This window comes from Talpa europaea (genome assembly GCF_964194135.1).
Source record: "Talpa europaea genome assembly, chromosome: 4".
Taxonomy (NCBI): Eukaryota; Metazoa; Chordata; class Mammalia; order Eulipotyphla; family Talpidae; genus Talpa; species Talpa europaea.
This window is the reverse complement of record NC_140070.1, coordinates 139,352,195-139,367,968: the sequence shown is the minus strand read 5'-3', so window position 1 is coordinate 139,367,968 and position 15,774 is coordinate 139,352,195. Positions and strand designations below refer to the sequence as shown.

Sequence of the window (15,774 nt, the reverse complement as noted above, 5' to 3'; positions counted from 1 at the left end):
ACCCAAAGTGGTTAGAGTGCAAATCTTGAAATTCCAAATTCAGAGTGGCAGGTGCCTTACCTGTGGAGAGCTGAGTGGGGAGTGGGTTCATTTCCTTGTCCACCATTTTCTGGTACAAAGCCCTCAGGCTAAAAGGCTCCACCGTGAAAGGCAGGGTCCCAGTCAACATGGCATACATGTTCACGCCTCTAAAGAGAGACAGCAAAGCATGAGACAACTCCTCCTCATTATGACAAAGAGGGGAAGGGCTTGGCCAAGCTTCAGTTCTGCTACTTTCATGCCAACCTCAACACTCCTTCACCGTCATCTTTTTAGAACCCTCAGCATCTCATCAAAGCAGCCAAAGTGAAAGCCTGGATAAAAGTACATTTGTGAATACTTGAACAATGGACAATGGTGGTAAGAGGAGTTTCAAGAGTTTCCAGAACTCCCTGCTAATGAAGGGAAATCATGGCTCTTCCTTCTGGAAGGAAGTCCTGACTAAATGATGTGAAAAATACCTGGGGGATGTTAGGAAATTTGAATCAAAGTAGTTCTGCCATTATGTGGTTTTCTAAGTAGGGTTTCCAAGGTGGAGCCCGGAGGAGGCCAAACCAAAAAAATACAGGGCAGGAGCCTGCATAGGAGGACATGTCCCAGCTTGGTCCCTGCTCAGTCCTTTGAAATAAAGTCTCATACTCAAAACTGGTGTTTTGCTTTCCCTTGAATTGTTTTGGCCTGAAACTAGAGAAATTCCTTGGAGGACAAGGATGAGGGAGAGGTTTCTTTCCCACTCTTATTTTTTATATGTTTATTTTTTATTATTGTGCGAGTCTGCCACTCAGCCCTGACCCAATATCTCAGATGTGGTCCAAATACCTGCTGAATGGGCTTAAGTGCTTATACCCAAAGCCAGTCTGGAGAACAGCAGTGTCCTCCTGGAGGAGTTTTATTTTCCTGATGTGCAAACCTAATATCATTTTGATGAGATTCGCTGATGGGGATGAAATGCCTGCCTGCCAAGAGGTCTCAAGTGCTCAAAAGCACCTGAGGGAATATGTTTTAAAAACAGGCAATAGGATTTCCAGTCAAAACAAATCCAACGAGACTGATTGAAATTAAGACCCTTGGGGCCCTGCTCCATTGAGGCGCCTCTGAATTAAAGTGCTACAGATCACCACAGGTATGGAGCCCACGGGCTCCGGCTAGAAATCATTCTCAAATTGCAGACATTTGCTAAGACCTGGTTCCTTCTCTGTCACTCACAGCTGACTGAGAGAGACTCTTTGCCCCAGGCCATGGTGCAGGTGCTGGGGAGGGTGAACCAGACCACCCACCATCTTGGATGCATCATCGGGGACAGAGAGCCAACAAACAAACAAATCAATAAGCACCTTTCTTTCAAGGGGTGTTGAAATGCTGGGCTGTGCTGCTTTATGACCACAGAGGAGATAAACAGGACCACAGTGTAGAGGATGTGTCTTTGGCTGGTGGACATGAGGCTAGGGAAGACGACCTCCATGGACCAAGAAAAGGAGACAAGAATGAACAAGGTACCTACAGAGCCATCGAGAGCAGAGTTTCCCTGTGTTTGAGAAACGTGTTTCCTAGGACGAGAAAAGATGGGTGATTCAAGGATTTGGGCAAGGTGACCCAGCGGTAAGTGGATGGAAGGGGCAGGTGTGGGGAGTAGGGGATGGAGGGAGTAAACCCAGCACCAGCTACTGAACAATGAACATGAGCGATGTGTGCAATGGGAAGAGAAAAGCAAAGAAGAAATATGGACATCTGAAGGGGATGGGCCAAGGGAATGGGTCAAATTACACGAAAGCCAGACAAACAGTGGTCATAGTGACAGAACTGAGGAAGCTAGGAGAAGAGTGAGTTCTGGGTGGAGGGGAGAAGCATTTGGGGTGGTGGCAGGTCTGAGAAACTACCATGCACAGCGTTTTAGATGTGCTAGCAATGCTAACTCCCTTTTTGCAAAGATTCTTGGAGACTGATGAGAGAGGGCCTTAGACCCCCAGGTTTTATGGATGGAAACTCCACCAACAAAGTCGCTATTGGAGACTTGACCAGTCTCTCAGAAAAGCTGTTTCCAATCTCCCTAGGGCAGCTCGTTCCATTCAGGAATCCTTCCCAGTATCTTCCCTACATCTCCTGCCTGCTGGTGATCGAACAAGACCTCCTCACGTCCCTCTGGGTGCCTTAAACTTAGTTTAACATTCACACCTTTATCTGAAGAGCCCAGGACTTACATACTATTTTCCCACAGGTTAGTTTTTATAATACTCAAGTCAAACAATGTTTCTCAAACTAAGGTACCTGTACGCATTCTCAGGGGATGAGCAGTTCTAAGTTTAATTTTCTTTTGGTGATTCACAAAAACATTTCACAAAGCCTAACCAGGGATGTGGGCTGCCCACCAGATAGCCAAGTGCCTCTCCACGGTCCACACTCAATTTCAGGGTTGGCAGCATTTGCCAACACAGGTCACTTCTATGAAAGTCCTAAGCTAGTGAGAAAGGGGCAGCAGTGGGCTTCATCTGTCCTTGATGCCTCTGGGCCTGTATCTGTGGAAGAGAAACCTCCTGACGAGAAGAGTAAGAAGCTGTTCCAAAGCGTGGCCCTCACCCAGAAGCAGCGGCACCAGGGAACTTGTCAGCAATGCAAATTCTTTGGCCCCAGTACAGACAGACCTACTGAGCTCGGCACTCTGGGGGTGGGCCCAGTCTTCTGTGTCCTTACAAGCCTTCCAGGTGCTTCGGATGCCACTCAAGTGTGAAAGCCACAAGAAGAGTGAGAAGTGGAGAGAGGGTTGACCCACAGTGGGAATTACTCTAGGACCATGTGCAGCCTCGCAAAACGGGGCCTGTGGAATTCCAAGTTGTTAATTTGAACGTTTCAGAGAGGGGGGATTCAGTCTTGTTATATTTAACTTGGTTTTATGTAACTTGGTTCCATGTAACTTGCAGAGCCATCTAGTCTCTCTTGCATTGAGCCATCAATAAAAGCAGCTCAATTTGGCAAGGGTTAAATATTAAGGAAAAGTTAAATAAAATAACTGAAGGCAACATGAAGGGCAACCAAGCATGTTCTTCCTCTACAAGAAGCAAGTCCAATACTCAAGTTTAAATACTTCAAACATGGACCTATTATATTCTCCCTTTATCTTCTGGGGACACAGAGCTTCCTGTTACAGACGAGGTACACTGAATGATGCAGAAGCTCCAGGAGATGGGACGTTATGATGAAGAGAGAATCCAACTGAAGGTGTTTGTGGCTAAAACTTGGGGTCCTAGAATCAACTCTACTACCGTCTACTTTCAAGGAAACATCCAAATGTTTGTCTCCTTGTCGTCAACTGGTTTCACAAGATGACAAAGATCTCAAATCATTGTCTCTCTGAATTATTAGGCAGGGACCACAGGTAATAGATGTCAGCCTTAAAACTGGTGCCACAGAGGAGCACAAGGGACCGTGGTGATGGATCCCGGGTGCAATGGTGGTGGGATAACTATAGGGACCATACCTGAGAGAAGCCAAATATGGTCCAAAAATGAACAAACATCTAAGAAAATAAATATATATGTTTATCGCAAATATATATATATTTGCGATAAACATATATATTTGTTTATAGATATAAAAGTTTATTTATATTTATTTGTTTTATATATTTATATATATTATATATATTTTATATATATATTTTTTATAGATATATAAAACAAATAAAAGGATCATGCATTTCCTGTTGTTAAAAAAAAAAATTGGTGTCACAATCAGTGAACTCTGGGGTCTGGCCAGCTGAGCACGAACTTCATAAAGTAAACTTAAGAGATTATTTTATCAAACTGACTCCAGAATTCCATTTCTCTTGGAGGAGTTTCTCCTCAACAAAAACAGTCACCAATCCTTAAAAAAAAAAACCCAGATCTCCCCTCCAGGCTCTCATCTCATCTGGAGAGTGGATAAGAGCAGTTAGGCCTTTCAGGTTGTCTGAGGGTAGAATGAAAGCCACAGAAAGTGCTCAATGCCTGGCATAAATTCAGAGCTGATGAAGAAGACCTATTGTTTCATAACACAACTTTTAAAAACAACAGGAAAAAGAAATTACAATTGTATTTGTCTCCTAATGCCAAGTAATAATGGTAACCTGCACTAATCGTCAGACGGTCCTCAGGGGTTTTCAAAGGGAAACCATATTGAACATTTTAATTCCTTGCCCCTAGAGGGTTCGTACACATTTAGTATGTGGATAAAGAGAAATCTTGTCCCTTTGACATTTCAGAAGCATGTGAGGATATCAAGGGAACTATGTGGAATGCACTTTATAAACCTCGGTAATCCCATAGAATTAGTGGGAATTTCAAAACATGTTCAGAATTTCCTGATGTGTCTTTTGAAACATGGCCCAGGGGCTTTCTCCCTCCACAGCAGACACAAGGCCCTGGAGAATCACAGGAGGGGAGTAATAAGACACTGGAATGAAAGAGGGCAATAAGCAAGTGTGATTTGGGTTTCTCCAACCCGAAAGAAATGAGTGAGACATTGTGGGGTGGAAGAAAACCCAGATACTTATTGGCCAGTGAGGGATATTCTGGGGTCAAAGGGATAGAATATTCTGGGATCAAAGAGCAGCTGGAAGAAGAGGGGGCAGGTGCACCATGAACATACATCTGGACCCTGGGATTAAGTCAGGAGCTTAATGGCAGTCCTGATTTTCAGCCCAATACACAAAAGTATTTCCTAGAGGAAAAGCTGGGGTATCACCTGTCATCCCAGAGAGGAAAGACATCAAGTCATGTCTCCCTAGAGAAGTCAGCCAGCAGCTTTAACAAGATACCAGGGACAGTCACTGATAACTATGCTGGCAGGTGGTCTGTTTACACAGCCTCATGGGGCTGGTGGGCAAAACCCCACAAAGCACCCGGTTTACATCAGAGTGCAGCTGAGAGAACTCCTGCAGACACACCTTGCTCCTCTGTGGTCCTACAGGAAAGAAATGGCCTTGGAAAAATTAAAAATAACTCTCCACCTAAAAAAAAGCAGTATCCTCTCATCTTTCAGTATCAACTTTCAGGACAACTTCGGGTATAAAGTCTTAAAAGTAAGAGTGGGAACAGATCCATCCACTTGGAGAATCTCAAATGTCATGACCACCCGTTAAGTGGTCCATGTTCCACAAGAAATTGTTTTCTTGTGGATTTTAAGAATTTTTCCTTTCTCTTTTCTACTTTAAAGGTACATGTTAGCTACAAATATATATATATATATATATATATATATATATATATACATGTTGGATTTTATAACTGAGAAACCTCAGAAGTTAAAGGGAGCTTCTCTTAAAAGTCACAAGCCCTGAAGGAAGTCGTAGGTCTCTTCTCCTGCTGCCACCTCCTGCCAGCCTTCATTTTGTGGGGGCCTGAATGGAGAGGAAATGTCACTCTTCCATATCTGACCCCAGTCAGTAGCTGATGATATCTGATAGTACTTTTATTAAACAGAGTCTGAGACCTAGAACAAATTCTCGCTTCTCCCTAGGCACCTAGGTCTAGACAGGAGGAAACAAGATGGCTTCCCACGGCCAACTAGTTTATATGAAGGGAAAGCACTGGGGACAGAGATTTTTTCCCATGAAGAGAAGACAGATTCATGAGGTTGGGAAGGTGGTCTGAGTGTGTTGTACACCACTCTGCGAGGCATTAGGTCTTCTCACAAATTCTTCATCCACCCCCATGAAGGCAAAGAGTAGCTTTGGTTGGAAAAAATGTTGCATTCTTGATTTTCCTTTTCTTGGTCCTTAGAGATGGACCAAACTTCTCAAGAGAATGCTGTGGCATTTTTCTTTTTCTTTTTCTTCTCTTAATTTAGAAAGTACATCTGTGTTAAAGGTGTTTTTTCTAATGGACATATATGCACTCTGAAGGAAAAGTCTGCCCCAAAAAAGGATTCAATACACCAGAATGGACATTTTTGTTCTGTGTCTGAAATCTCAAAGCTCACTGGAAATAAAAATGTAGATATTTCATTTGTCTGGATTAAAGAAGTAGATAATTTCAAAGATTTTCATACCTGGTCCATATCTGAAAATAATTATCACTGAAAAGAATGGAGAACCCCCCACCCCAAGACAGCAGGTAAAATGTTCTATTTCTATTGTTAACTCCTGATTCACTACAGGATGAGGATCCTGGGGACCCCATTTGTGGGAAGAGCTTTCTTTCATCAAGGTTCCCACGAAAGACAAGTTGGTTTTCTTCCTCACTCAACTGTCTTAGAAGTCTTGAAGAAAGATCCTATGCTTCCACCAAAACCTCTGGAGGAGCCAGTTTGCGTTTGATTTTGGAAATGAACTCTCCCCTGTTGTTGTTTCACAGCAATAAAGAGATGCTTTATAATAACAGTGTCTGACCCAGGGGAAAATTGTCTTTTTAAACTGCCTTTTAAATTAAATTCTCTTTGGGCTTTCTATTTCCAATTCTGCCAGTGATCACGGACACCAAAACAGAGAGCTTACTAGGATCTCAAACACAGCACCCCAAGCAGTGAAAAAGTCATTCTTAAACAAGACTTGAAGTATGAGGTTTCTCCAAGATGAAGAGCAACAGTCATCAGTAATCCTTGTGCTTGCATATGCTGTTCCCTTTGTCTGGAAAGGCTATCTCTTCTATGCCAACTGGCAAATCCCCCTCCTCGATCAGGAGCAAATCAAATCCTCCTCTGAAGTTTTCTTCAATTCAGCCAGCTCTACAGTCTCCTCTAGTCTCCGCACTGTGACCAGAGGTTCTGTCGTTCCTGTAACTGGTGAGACTGGCAGGGAGGTACATGTCGTCTTAGTCAACACAGGGCGGCCTAACCAATGGACAGTTATTTGCTCCCAGTTCTGGAGGCCGCAAGTCTGAGATCTGCACTCCAGCATGGCAGGTCCCATGAAGGCTATTCCTCTGTCGCAGAAGGTCACCTAGTTACCCTGTCCCCACTTGTGCATAAGCAAGCAAGTCTCTTCTGAGGACACAAATCCCATCATGACACTCCACACTGAAGACCCCTCAAAGTCCCACCTCCAAACGCCACTGCATTGAGTGTTAGGGTTTCACCATATACATGTTCAGGGAACACAGCCAGTCCTGAGTCTGTACCCCCATTCGTTGGGGAGAGTCCATCATCTTAGATAAGTGCCTAAGATTGAAAAGAAAAAGCCACAAATTCCTTATCCCTCCCTGCCCCCATCAAGGGGTGGAGTTGATCTCTCAACCGGGTTTGACCCGGAGACCTGCTTTGCCCAAAGGGACACGAGCAGAAGTGACAGAGACATCGCCACAAGGCACTCAGGCGCGAGCCCGTGGTCTCCCACCCCGGGACATTCTTCACCACAGCGGGCACAAAACTACGTATTTTGTAGTTTTCTGTTTCTGGTTTTCACACAGTTGATAATGCCCCACACATTAAGTGACAGCGCCACTAGAGAACTTGATTTTAGGATCTGATCATCGGTGATCTCTGTGGGATCGCTGACGGTGTCTTGCTCTCTGCTGGGTGACAGGTGACCAAGAATTCACTTGATCTGGTCCATGTGTCTTCAATAAAGGAAACGGCTTGTGCTTCCTGGGAAGGAGAGTGGGTACTGGGATTTCCAGCGGTGACTTTGTCCTCATCCAGTTACTTTGGACCTTCCCTAGAGGGCAGAGCTTAAACAACAGAAACGTATCATCTCACAGGTCTGGAGGCTCAAGGCCCAAGACACAGGGGGTCGTTTCTGAGGCTGGTGGGGAGACCCTGGCCTGCGCTGCTCTCCAGCCTCTGGGGGCTGGTGGCCACTGGCGGCGCTCCTTGGCTGGTAGACATCTTTGTAGTCAATGGCGATCTCCGTGTCTCTCTGTGTCCAAAGTGCCCCTTTCATAAGAACTTCAGCCATGTTGGGTTTTATGCCCTCAATTTAACTGGGTTGCCCCTGCAAATTCCTACTCTTCAAATGATGTCACATTCAGAGATGCTTGGAATTTAAAACTCCAACTTTGGGGGGGCACAATTCAATCCTAACATTTTATTACCCCCCTGCTTACAAGTAATGGCTCCCCACTACTCTTAGGGTAAAATGCAACCCTTCCCACGCCCCCACTCCCAGCCTTCATACACTATTTCCTCTGCCTGCAGCCTTCCTCTTCCCACAGGATTTGAATCCTGTTGAATCCGCCTCAGGATTTGATTTTGAGGTCAGTTCCCTAAGAGGCCACCCCCATCCTCATTCCCTGTACCCCACTTCCTTCCTCCAAAGCAGTTACCATACTTTGTTTACGGCTTTTTAATACATTGACTGTCCCAACAGAATGTAAACCCTACAGAAAAAGCACAACAACAGCTGTAGAGAGTGAGGATTAAGAGACAGACTAGAGGTCAAATCTTGGCTCTAACCCACATTAGCTGCTGTCGGACACACGCCGACCTGCCCCTCTGCGCCACCCCCGCGGTGCCACAGTACTTCCTGGGGGAGCCACTGAGTCTGGTCAATGGGTAGGGAGAGGGCAGATGCGATGCACCAGGTCCCTTTACTGTACTCACGAGGCCTCTCACACCTGGACCCTCCCCCAGGCCACAGGACTTGGCAGAGGGGTGGGAACAAAATCTGAGCTTAGAAATGTCCTTTGACGGGGCTGCCTGCCACGGCCGGGGCTGCCCGTGTGTCACGTGGTAAGTGGTGTGGGCCCACCGCAGTTGGCAGCGGGAACAGGGGGCCCATGTGGGGTGGAGGCGTGGGCCCTCTCCCACAGCTGCCACAGCCCATGAGCGCCCCTCCTCCTACCAGCCCCTGCACACATTGGGGAGACGCCTGCTTTACCACTCATGCACTGAAAGGGGTCTCCTACTGCAGGCCGAGCCTTGTCACCATGACGACGGGCAACAATACCATCTGGTGCAGGGCCCTTGAGAGCAGGACCTCAGGAGCCGACTGTGATAGCCACATGACACCCCTGAAGCTCAATTTTTGGAGTCGCCATTCTTCTCCATCCTTTCCTTTATTCCTGGTAAACAAACTGCCCCTTTCACAGCCTCCCACTTAGCGTAGACGACTTTCCTGAGTGCTAAGGGAAGAAAGTCAAATTCATCCATTCAATAAGCATGTATTGAGGGAGGATGTCGTGCCCAAGCACTTTTGAGAAAACATGAAGGGCCAGGACAGGTCTCATCCCACGTTCCCTGCCTGGAGGGTTGTGTGCAGAAGGATGTTGAAGACTCTGGATCAGCCAGATGAGTGGTGCTGGTCAAGCCATCGGGGTACCTTGAAGAAAAGGCATCCTGGGCCACCCTGCATGCACCCCCACGCCACCCCTTAGAGCCTCTGTGCCACACTAACCACTGAGCCTTCCTACCTGTAAGGGGGAAGAGACTCACAGACTGGCCTGGGGATCAGAGAGGATAATTAGCCCCCAGCACTCAGCAGTGGAAGCAGATTCCTGCCTAACTTGTTTCACCCTCTGGCTGAGCGAGGCCAGCAGGTTCCAGGGAGAGTGTGTCTCTGATGTCTCCGGACCCTCTACCCAGAATGTCCTAAATCCCACGCACCCCCCCCCCCCCGTGTGCTTCCTCTGCCTACTTCAGCCCTTAGCCCCCTAGCTTCTGCTCACCTGGATGAAATCTCTCCCTCTTCATTCTCCCTTTCTCCCCTGACTCCTCACACCTCCCTCCCATGGGCCCCCTGCCAGGTGTGGAAGAAGCTCTGGCCCGGTAGTCCCTGCTCAGTCTGCAGTCCAGGGGTGCAGGTGGTGTGCCATGACCCCAGGGGTGAGGGTCAGGGAAGCAGAGAGCAGGGACTGGGGTGACACAGGAAGCAGGAGAGCTGCCCAGGGGAAATGTATCCAATTCAAGCAGAGGGAAAGGGTACATTGAGGCAAGATGTCCCTGGCTGAAGGGAGTAGTGCCGGCAAGGGCAGGCGCCCACTGGCATCCCAGAGGCGGGAAACGGTGTGGAGTCAGCTAAAGGGTGCATGGAGGAGAGGAAGAATGGCTTCCGGCAAAGCCAAGTGTTCAAGTACGTGCTCAAGTATGGGGATTTCTGGTGTGGTGATGGACACTGACCCTATTCATTCCCCTGAATCATAGACGGTGCTGCAAACCTTCACATACAGTGCTGTAGCTAAGTCATAAAAACTAAATAACACAAAAGAAAGAATGTTCTTCAAATAAAATAAATAAATAAATAAAACTGTATGCATACAGCTGCGGGGGAAAAAAAAAAAAAAAGTAAGGGTATTTTATCGCAAGACCCTGGAAGGTTGCCTGGTTCAATCCCAGCTCTACATAGTGGTTCTGTGACTTTGGGACATTTTATTCATGTCTCATGAGCAGTTTCTTCTTTGGTGAAGTAGCGATAGTCAAGAATAACGGCCTAATGGGGTTACCACACAAACTGAATGGCATGATACTACAACAGGCCTTGCAGCTAACATAGGCCAGGTGGAGAGACAGTGAACAACTCTGGAGGTGACTTGGATCACATGCCCTCGGTTCAGATGAGCCCCCCCACATCTCTCCTTTCTGCATCTCAATCGGGATCCCGAAGTCTGTGTTCCCAGGGCCCATTTCTTGACCCAGGAGCTGTGACTCTGCAGGGTCCCCTGTCCCACTCACGGATGGCGAGGAGGGGCTCGCGCACCATGGAGACCTCGAGAGACCTGGATTCACTGACCAGGGCCCCGCAGGACCTATCATTCCTTCCTTCTGCAAATATGCTTTAAGTGTGCCACGCCTGGCACTGGGAATGAAATGGTGATGTGGGCCAGTGCCCCTTCCCCGCCTCCGCAGCCCCCTTTCCAATGGGGAGACAGACAACAAACAGTAACAAGAAAATGACAGACCATGCTGGGTGCTGGAGAGGAAATGACAACGGTGAGACAGCAGAGGCCTGGGACCCTGTGGGCTGGTGACGCAAACAGGGCCTCCGCAGTGGTGACAGTGACAGATGCCTGCACGTGGCGATGGGCAGGTCACTGGCAAGACTGCGAAGTGACATTCCAGGAAAGGATACAGGAAGCACACAGCCCAGAGATGGGGACGATGAAGCAGCATCCACTGAGTCTGAAGAACCGCCGCAGAGGGCGGGATAGCAGGTAGAGGTCGGGGAAGTGGGCAGCGGCCAGTCCCGCCCAGAGCAAGGGTCCAGCACCCAGACTGTGTTTACTCTGGTGCTGCTGCAAGGCCATGTGAGGGCTTCAGGCGAGGAAAAGAGGTGGGTGACTCAGGAAACCAGATCACGAGCTGCCGGAGTGCAGCACTAAAATGGGCTGCGGTTAAGGTCTCTTGGAGGTTAATGGGGAAAAGACCAGAAGGAGAGAGTAGAGAACTGACCTGGGAACCCCAGTGTGGAGGCCCCTGAGCCTGTCATGTAACACATTCTCCTCAGACACTCAAACTTCATTTCACAGGACGTCAAAAAGGGAAACAGAGGGAGTGCTCTATCTTATACACATGAGGACTTACATGGACCAGACATCGATTTTGGGGCCATACTTCTTCCTGGCCAGGAGTTCGGGTGCAGCGTAGGCAGGGCTCCCACACTGCGTGCTGAATGGGTCGGAGTGGCCCAGGATCCCTGCACAGTTACTCAAACCAAAGTCTGCAAAGAAGGGAAGATAAACCGGCTCTGAATTAGAAAACTCTGGATACAAAGGAGGAGGAATTTTTTTAAAGCAGGAAAAGAAACATTTTCTCAAGCTAGCACCTCATTTAGCATCCAAGAGGAAAACCAACAGCTGCGAACCATAACCTTGGACCCGGGTCTCACGACAAAGGAATGTCGGGCGGTCGCTGCCTGGCTTAACTGGAAACATTTGAGATCCGACCTCCCTGTAAAATGCAGCCGGAGCTAAAAGTAGGCTGAACCAAAACATTTTCATCAAATCTTGGAAGAGTCATCCAGGAAAAAGAGAAGCTTTGCTTTCTAGGACTGAGGCAGCAAGCGGGAAGGAGCAGAGGGTCTTGGAGCCAGCGGCCAGGCTGCCCGAGGCCAGATGGGAGGGCGATCCCTTTTCTCTGGCTGGTGTGGGCCTCACCCCAGCTAGCACCCCATCCCACCGTTGACTTTTTCATTTCATGCAAGTCTCTTAAAAATTCTCCTAGTGCATGTAGTAACCTATAGTGACTTGACGAGGAGCATGAAAACGCACCTCACCAATCAGACAACGCTGAGTGCTGGCTGGAAAAATCACACCAGAAAGATCGCACTGAGGACTAGACTCAGTGACCTCAGAGCTGTGCTTTGTTCTCGGATGATTAAGGCAACGGGGAGAGGAGAGAAAAGCCCACAGCGTGGAAAGCCAGGAAAGCCAGGCGGGGTCCATTATGCCTTTGGTGCCCTGTTTACTTTTGATCTTAAGGATACCGTAACTGACAGGTAATTAGAGAGCTGTTAGTGTTATGTCCTCATCTGATATCTCCCCTCAATCTTTGTTGATCTCAGAATTAAGATCCTGGGTCCTCCTTTGAACTTCAATGTAAATATTATGGGTCCCATCCCCAAACAGAAGACGCTCAGCCCACAGGGCTGGTGAGAAAGGGCTGCCGTCAGAAACTGGCTCCTCTCCTCGTCTCTCTTGCACAGAATCCTTGGCAGGATTCCTATCGAATTTCATTACTGGCTTTTCTCCTTGACTCTAACATGTTTCCACCTGCAAAGTGCATGATTTTTATGGATAAGGGAGCTCAGGAAAGGAGAAAGATGGGCCAGGCGAGGGCTGTTATGAGTCCAGGACGTTATTTCACAGCCATGGCCCCACTTTAGCTGCACCTGTAAAAATTCTCTGACTGTCGCTGTCGTTGGGTGAAGCTGGATGATGGAAGAGTGTTTCCAAATAGAACCCCATCCAAGCATAGCTCCAGAGACTCCTAGGTCCCCCAGAATCTGAGCCTGGGGATGAGGAAGCAGACGCCACCCCAGGGAATGGCACACCCACCAGGGGGAGGCTGCAAGCTCACTTTTTAAAAATCTTTTTTTTGTCCTAACCTTTCTCCTCTCTTCCTTGGCCCCTTTTCTCTTCAACCCCCACCCTTACTTGAACTCATTTTCCTTCCACACCCCGCCACCCCCCATTGTCCCAGCCAGCACCAGGTGGCCCCACATAACTGCCTAGGAAGAGCAAGAATCTGAGCTAGATTCTGACCTCAGGGTGAGAAGACCCTGGTCTCAGACTCCCTGCAGATGGAGGGGGGAGGGGTGACTATTTTAGAAGAAAAATCATCTCGCTTTAAACTAGGTGGTTGTTTATATGCTGTGGACTTGGAAATTAACCAAAATGATTGTTAATGAAACAAAGGCATAAACAGACCTACTATGGTCAGATGGAAGGCGCAGCATGGATAAATATGCTATTATTTGGGGTAACATTTGAAGGAAAGTTTTATAAATAAGTCCTATTGTTAGGGGGAAAAGGATGTCCTAAAGCTAATTCCATACAGGCTTTGTGGACTCCACCCCCACCCCAGGCCAAAGCCAAAGACACTGGGAACTCCAAATCCCATCACCACCCAAGGGAAGGTGGCTGGGACCTGAGGGTGGGGTTCAGCAGCCAGGTGGATATAAAAGGCAGACACATGGGCTTTGAGGGGTCCCCCCCATTTTGGCTCTCCACCAGCTCACAGCGTCCGGCCAGCTCTGAGAGTGACTTTGGGTTTCCAGGTTGGCGGATCGGGTAGGACGCATGAAAGACTTTATTTCCCTATTTTCTCCCTGAGTTATCCATTTTCCTTATTTCCTTTTCCCTTGTAAATAAACCTTTTATTAACCTTTCGTGTGTGCCTGTAGTGGAGTATTCATAAGTCCTTTGTAAGCGCGCAGGTGAGGACCCACAGTCAGGAACCCGTTCAATATCGGGGCTGCCCTATAACACTATGAGGGACTCAAGCTTCCTTGGATTCCCAGAAAATGTAGCTCTAGATCTCTGAGATTAGAGAGAAAGACTCCCATCTCAGGGGAGGCTCCAGCACAGAACAAATAGGTCCCCTGTTTGATTCCTGAATTCCAGGGCTGGATCCCTACAAGATCCTGATGGGCAGGAGGGGGAAGAGGTAAACCAGGTCACCCGCCCTGGGTCCCATGCAAGCCTGGGAACACAGAGACTTGCTAGTCTTAAACACAGTTTTAAGAAGATAAACCAGCAGAAGATTTGGGGAAGAGATAAAATCTGCATTTTAAATGTCTGGTGTTGACCTAGCCAAGAGGGTTTAATTTAAAATATATTGTAGAGAAATCATCAGTCTGGCTCCCATGCAAAATTATTATTATTAAAATTTTACACATATGCCTATAATTAGAATTGTGAAACTAGAGAGAAGTTCGCCTCCCAGTCATGTCACACAGGTCTGCCTCAATTAGATTGAAGCCAATTATCACTCAATTTTCTGAGAGCTCCAGAATGAATCTCAGAAAACACCCCAGTGCAGGCTGCTTTGGGAAATCCGAGCACAGGGCTATTCTGAGTTGAGACTCTTCTCTTGTAAGATGATTCTGAACTATAACATCAGACGGCTTTATTTTTTTAAAGAGGAAAAAAGACCTGCTTAAGTAAAGTCTCATTCCTGGTTAATTCTAGTTCATTTGAAACATGGCTTCCAGGCCTTAAGCAAATTTATTTGAATCAAATGATTTTAGGAAAGAGAAACTGCTAAGAGGAAATGCTAATAGCTCTCATCACCGCTGGAAAACAATTAGGTGACTCCTTGGGAGAAAAAGCTCCAGGGCTTTCTAGTTGCAAAAAGACAAGTTGAAGAGACATTTGATTCAAACTGCCCAACCAACCTGGGACAAGAAAACCCACCCAATGCAGGCCCTCCTTCCTTCCAGCACCTTCTCTTCCCCACCTCCAGCCTAACTTGCATGAAAATAATGAGGACATGCGGATTCTGCTAATAAAACACCATCCCCAGGGGTCCTCGGCCCAGTGTATCTGATGACTGGGTGCCGGGCCCTTTGGCTGGTTGGTCATAGGGAATGGAGAGCCACATGGAAAATTCTAATGACGGGAAACCCAGTCATTAGAGCCTCCTTTCCAGCAGTTTTGGGAAATTTGGTTTCTGCCATGGTCTGTTTTGCCCTGATGAGCTGAAATGTCTGCTTGGCTGCTGGTTCAGAAGTTGCCACACCAGAGGTGATGACCCTGAAACATTTGAAGAAAATGGTTCCGGGGACCCAGGGAACAACAACTGCACTCACCCCCTGGGGATCCAGGGACTCCGATTCGGGTATATCATCCTTCATCTCATTTTAAGGGTTTCTTCTACAGAATTTTACCCCATGGCCAGTCTGCAGCCACTCTGCTGTTTACAGAAATGAGTCCATGTAGAATCTTCTGAGCAAACTTCTAACCAACAAAGAGGCCTGTGCATTTAAATATCATCTAACTTACATTGTCTTTCTGGTTTTATGCAAGATCAGCTAGGGCTCTGTCATAAGGAGAGGGAAGACGAACAGTCCCCATCATGCACCACGCAAGTGAATTATTCTGTGATGACAACCTGCAGCCAACTCTGCAGCTCTTAGAGACACTCCTGTCACTGTCATCGCTACAGAAGACAAGTTACAGGTCAGCCTGCAGGGGCCCTAAGCGTCATCTTTCCTCCATGCTCAGTCCCCCAAGAACCTCCTGTGTTTAACACCACAGACCCAGGAAATTAAGACCAAAAAGCGATCCTGCAGGCACGTCAACATCTGCCTCCATGAAGGCTTCCTTATTTGGCCCTCAGGACAATTGAAATGCAATCACGAAACAATCAGATAAAGAGAAAACATCTCGAATG

General features: G+C 47.4%; 1 protein-coding gene across 1 annotated transcript in view; it reads right to left on the bottom strand.

Moving 5' to 3' along the window:
* HUNK (hormonally up-regulated Neu-associated kinase) overlaps positions 1-15,774 on the bottom strand; it is a gene marked incomplete at its 5' end in the record, with an annotated part of 94,177 nt that overhangs the window by 26,477 nt on the left and 51,926 nt on the right. Inside the window, 2 exons of the mRNA XM_084231080.1 lie at positions 61-188; positions 11,464-11,599. Of these exons, the coding sequence (XP_084087206.1) occupies positions 61-188; positions 11,464-11,599 (264 nt within the window). The remainder of the gene's footprint in view (positions 1-60; positions 189-11,463; positions 11,600-15,774) is intronic.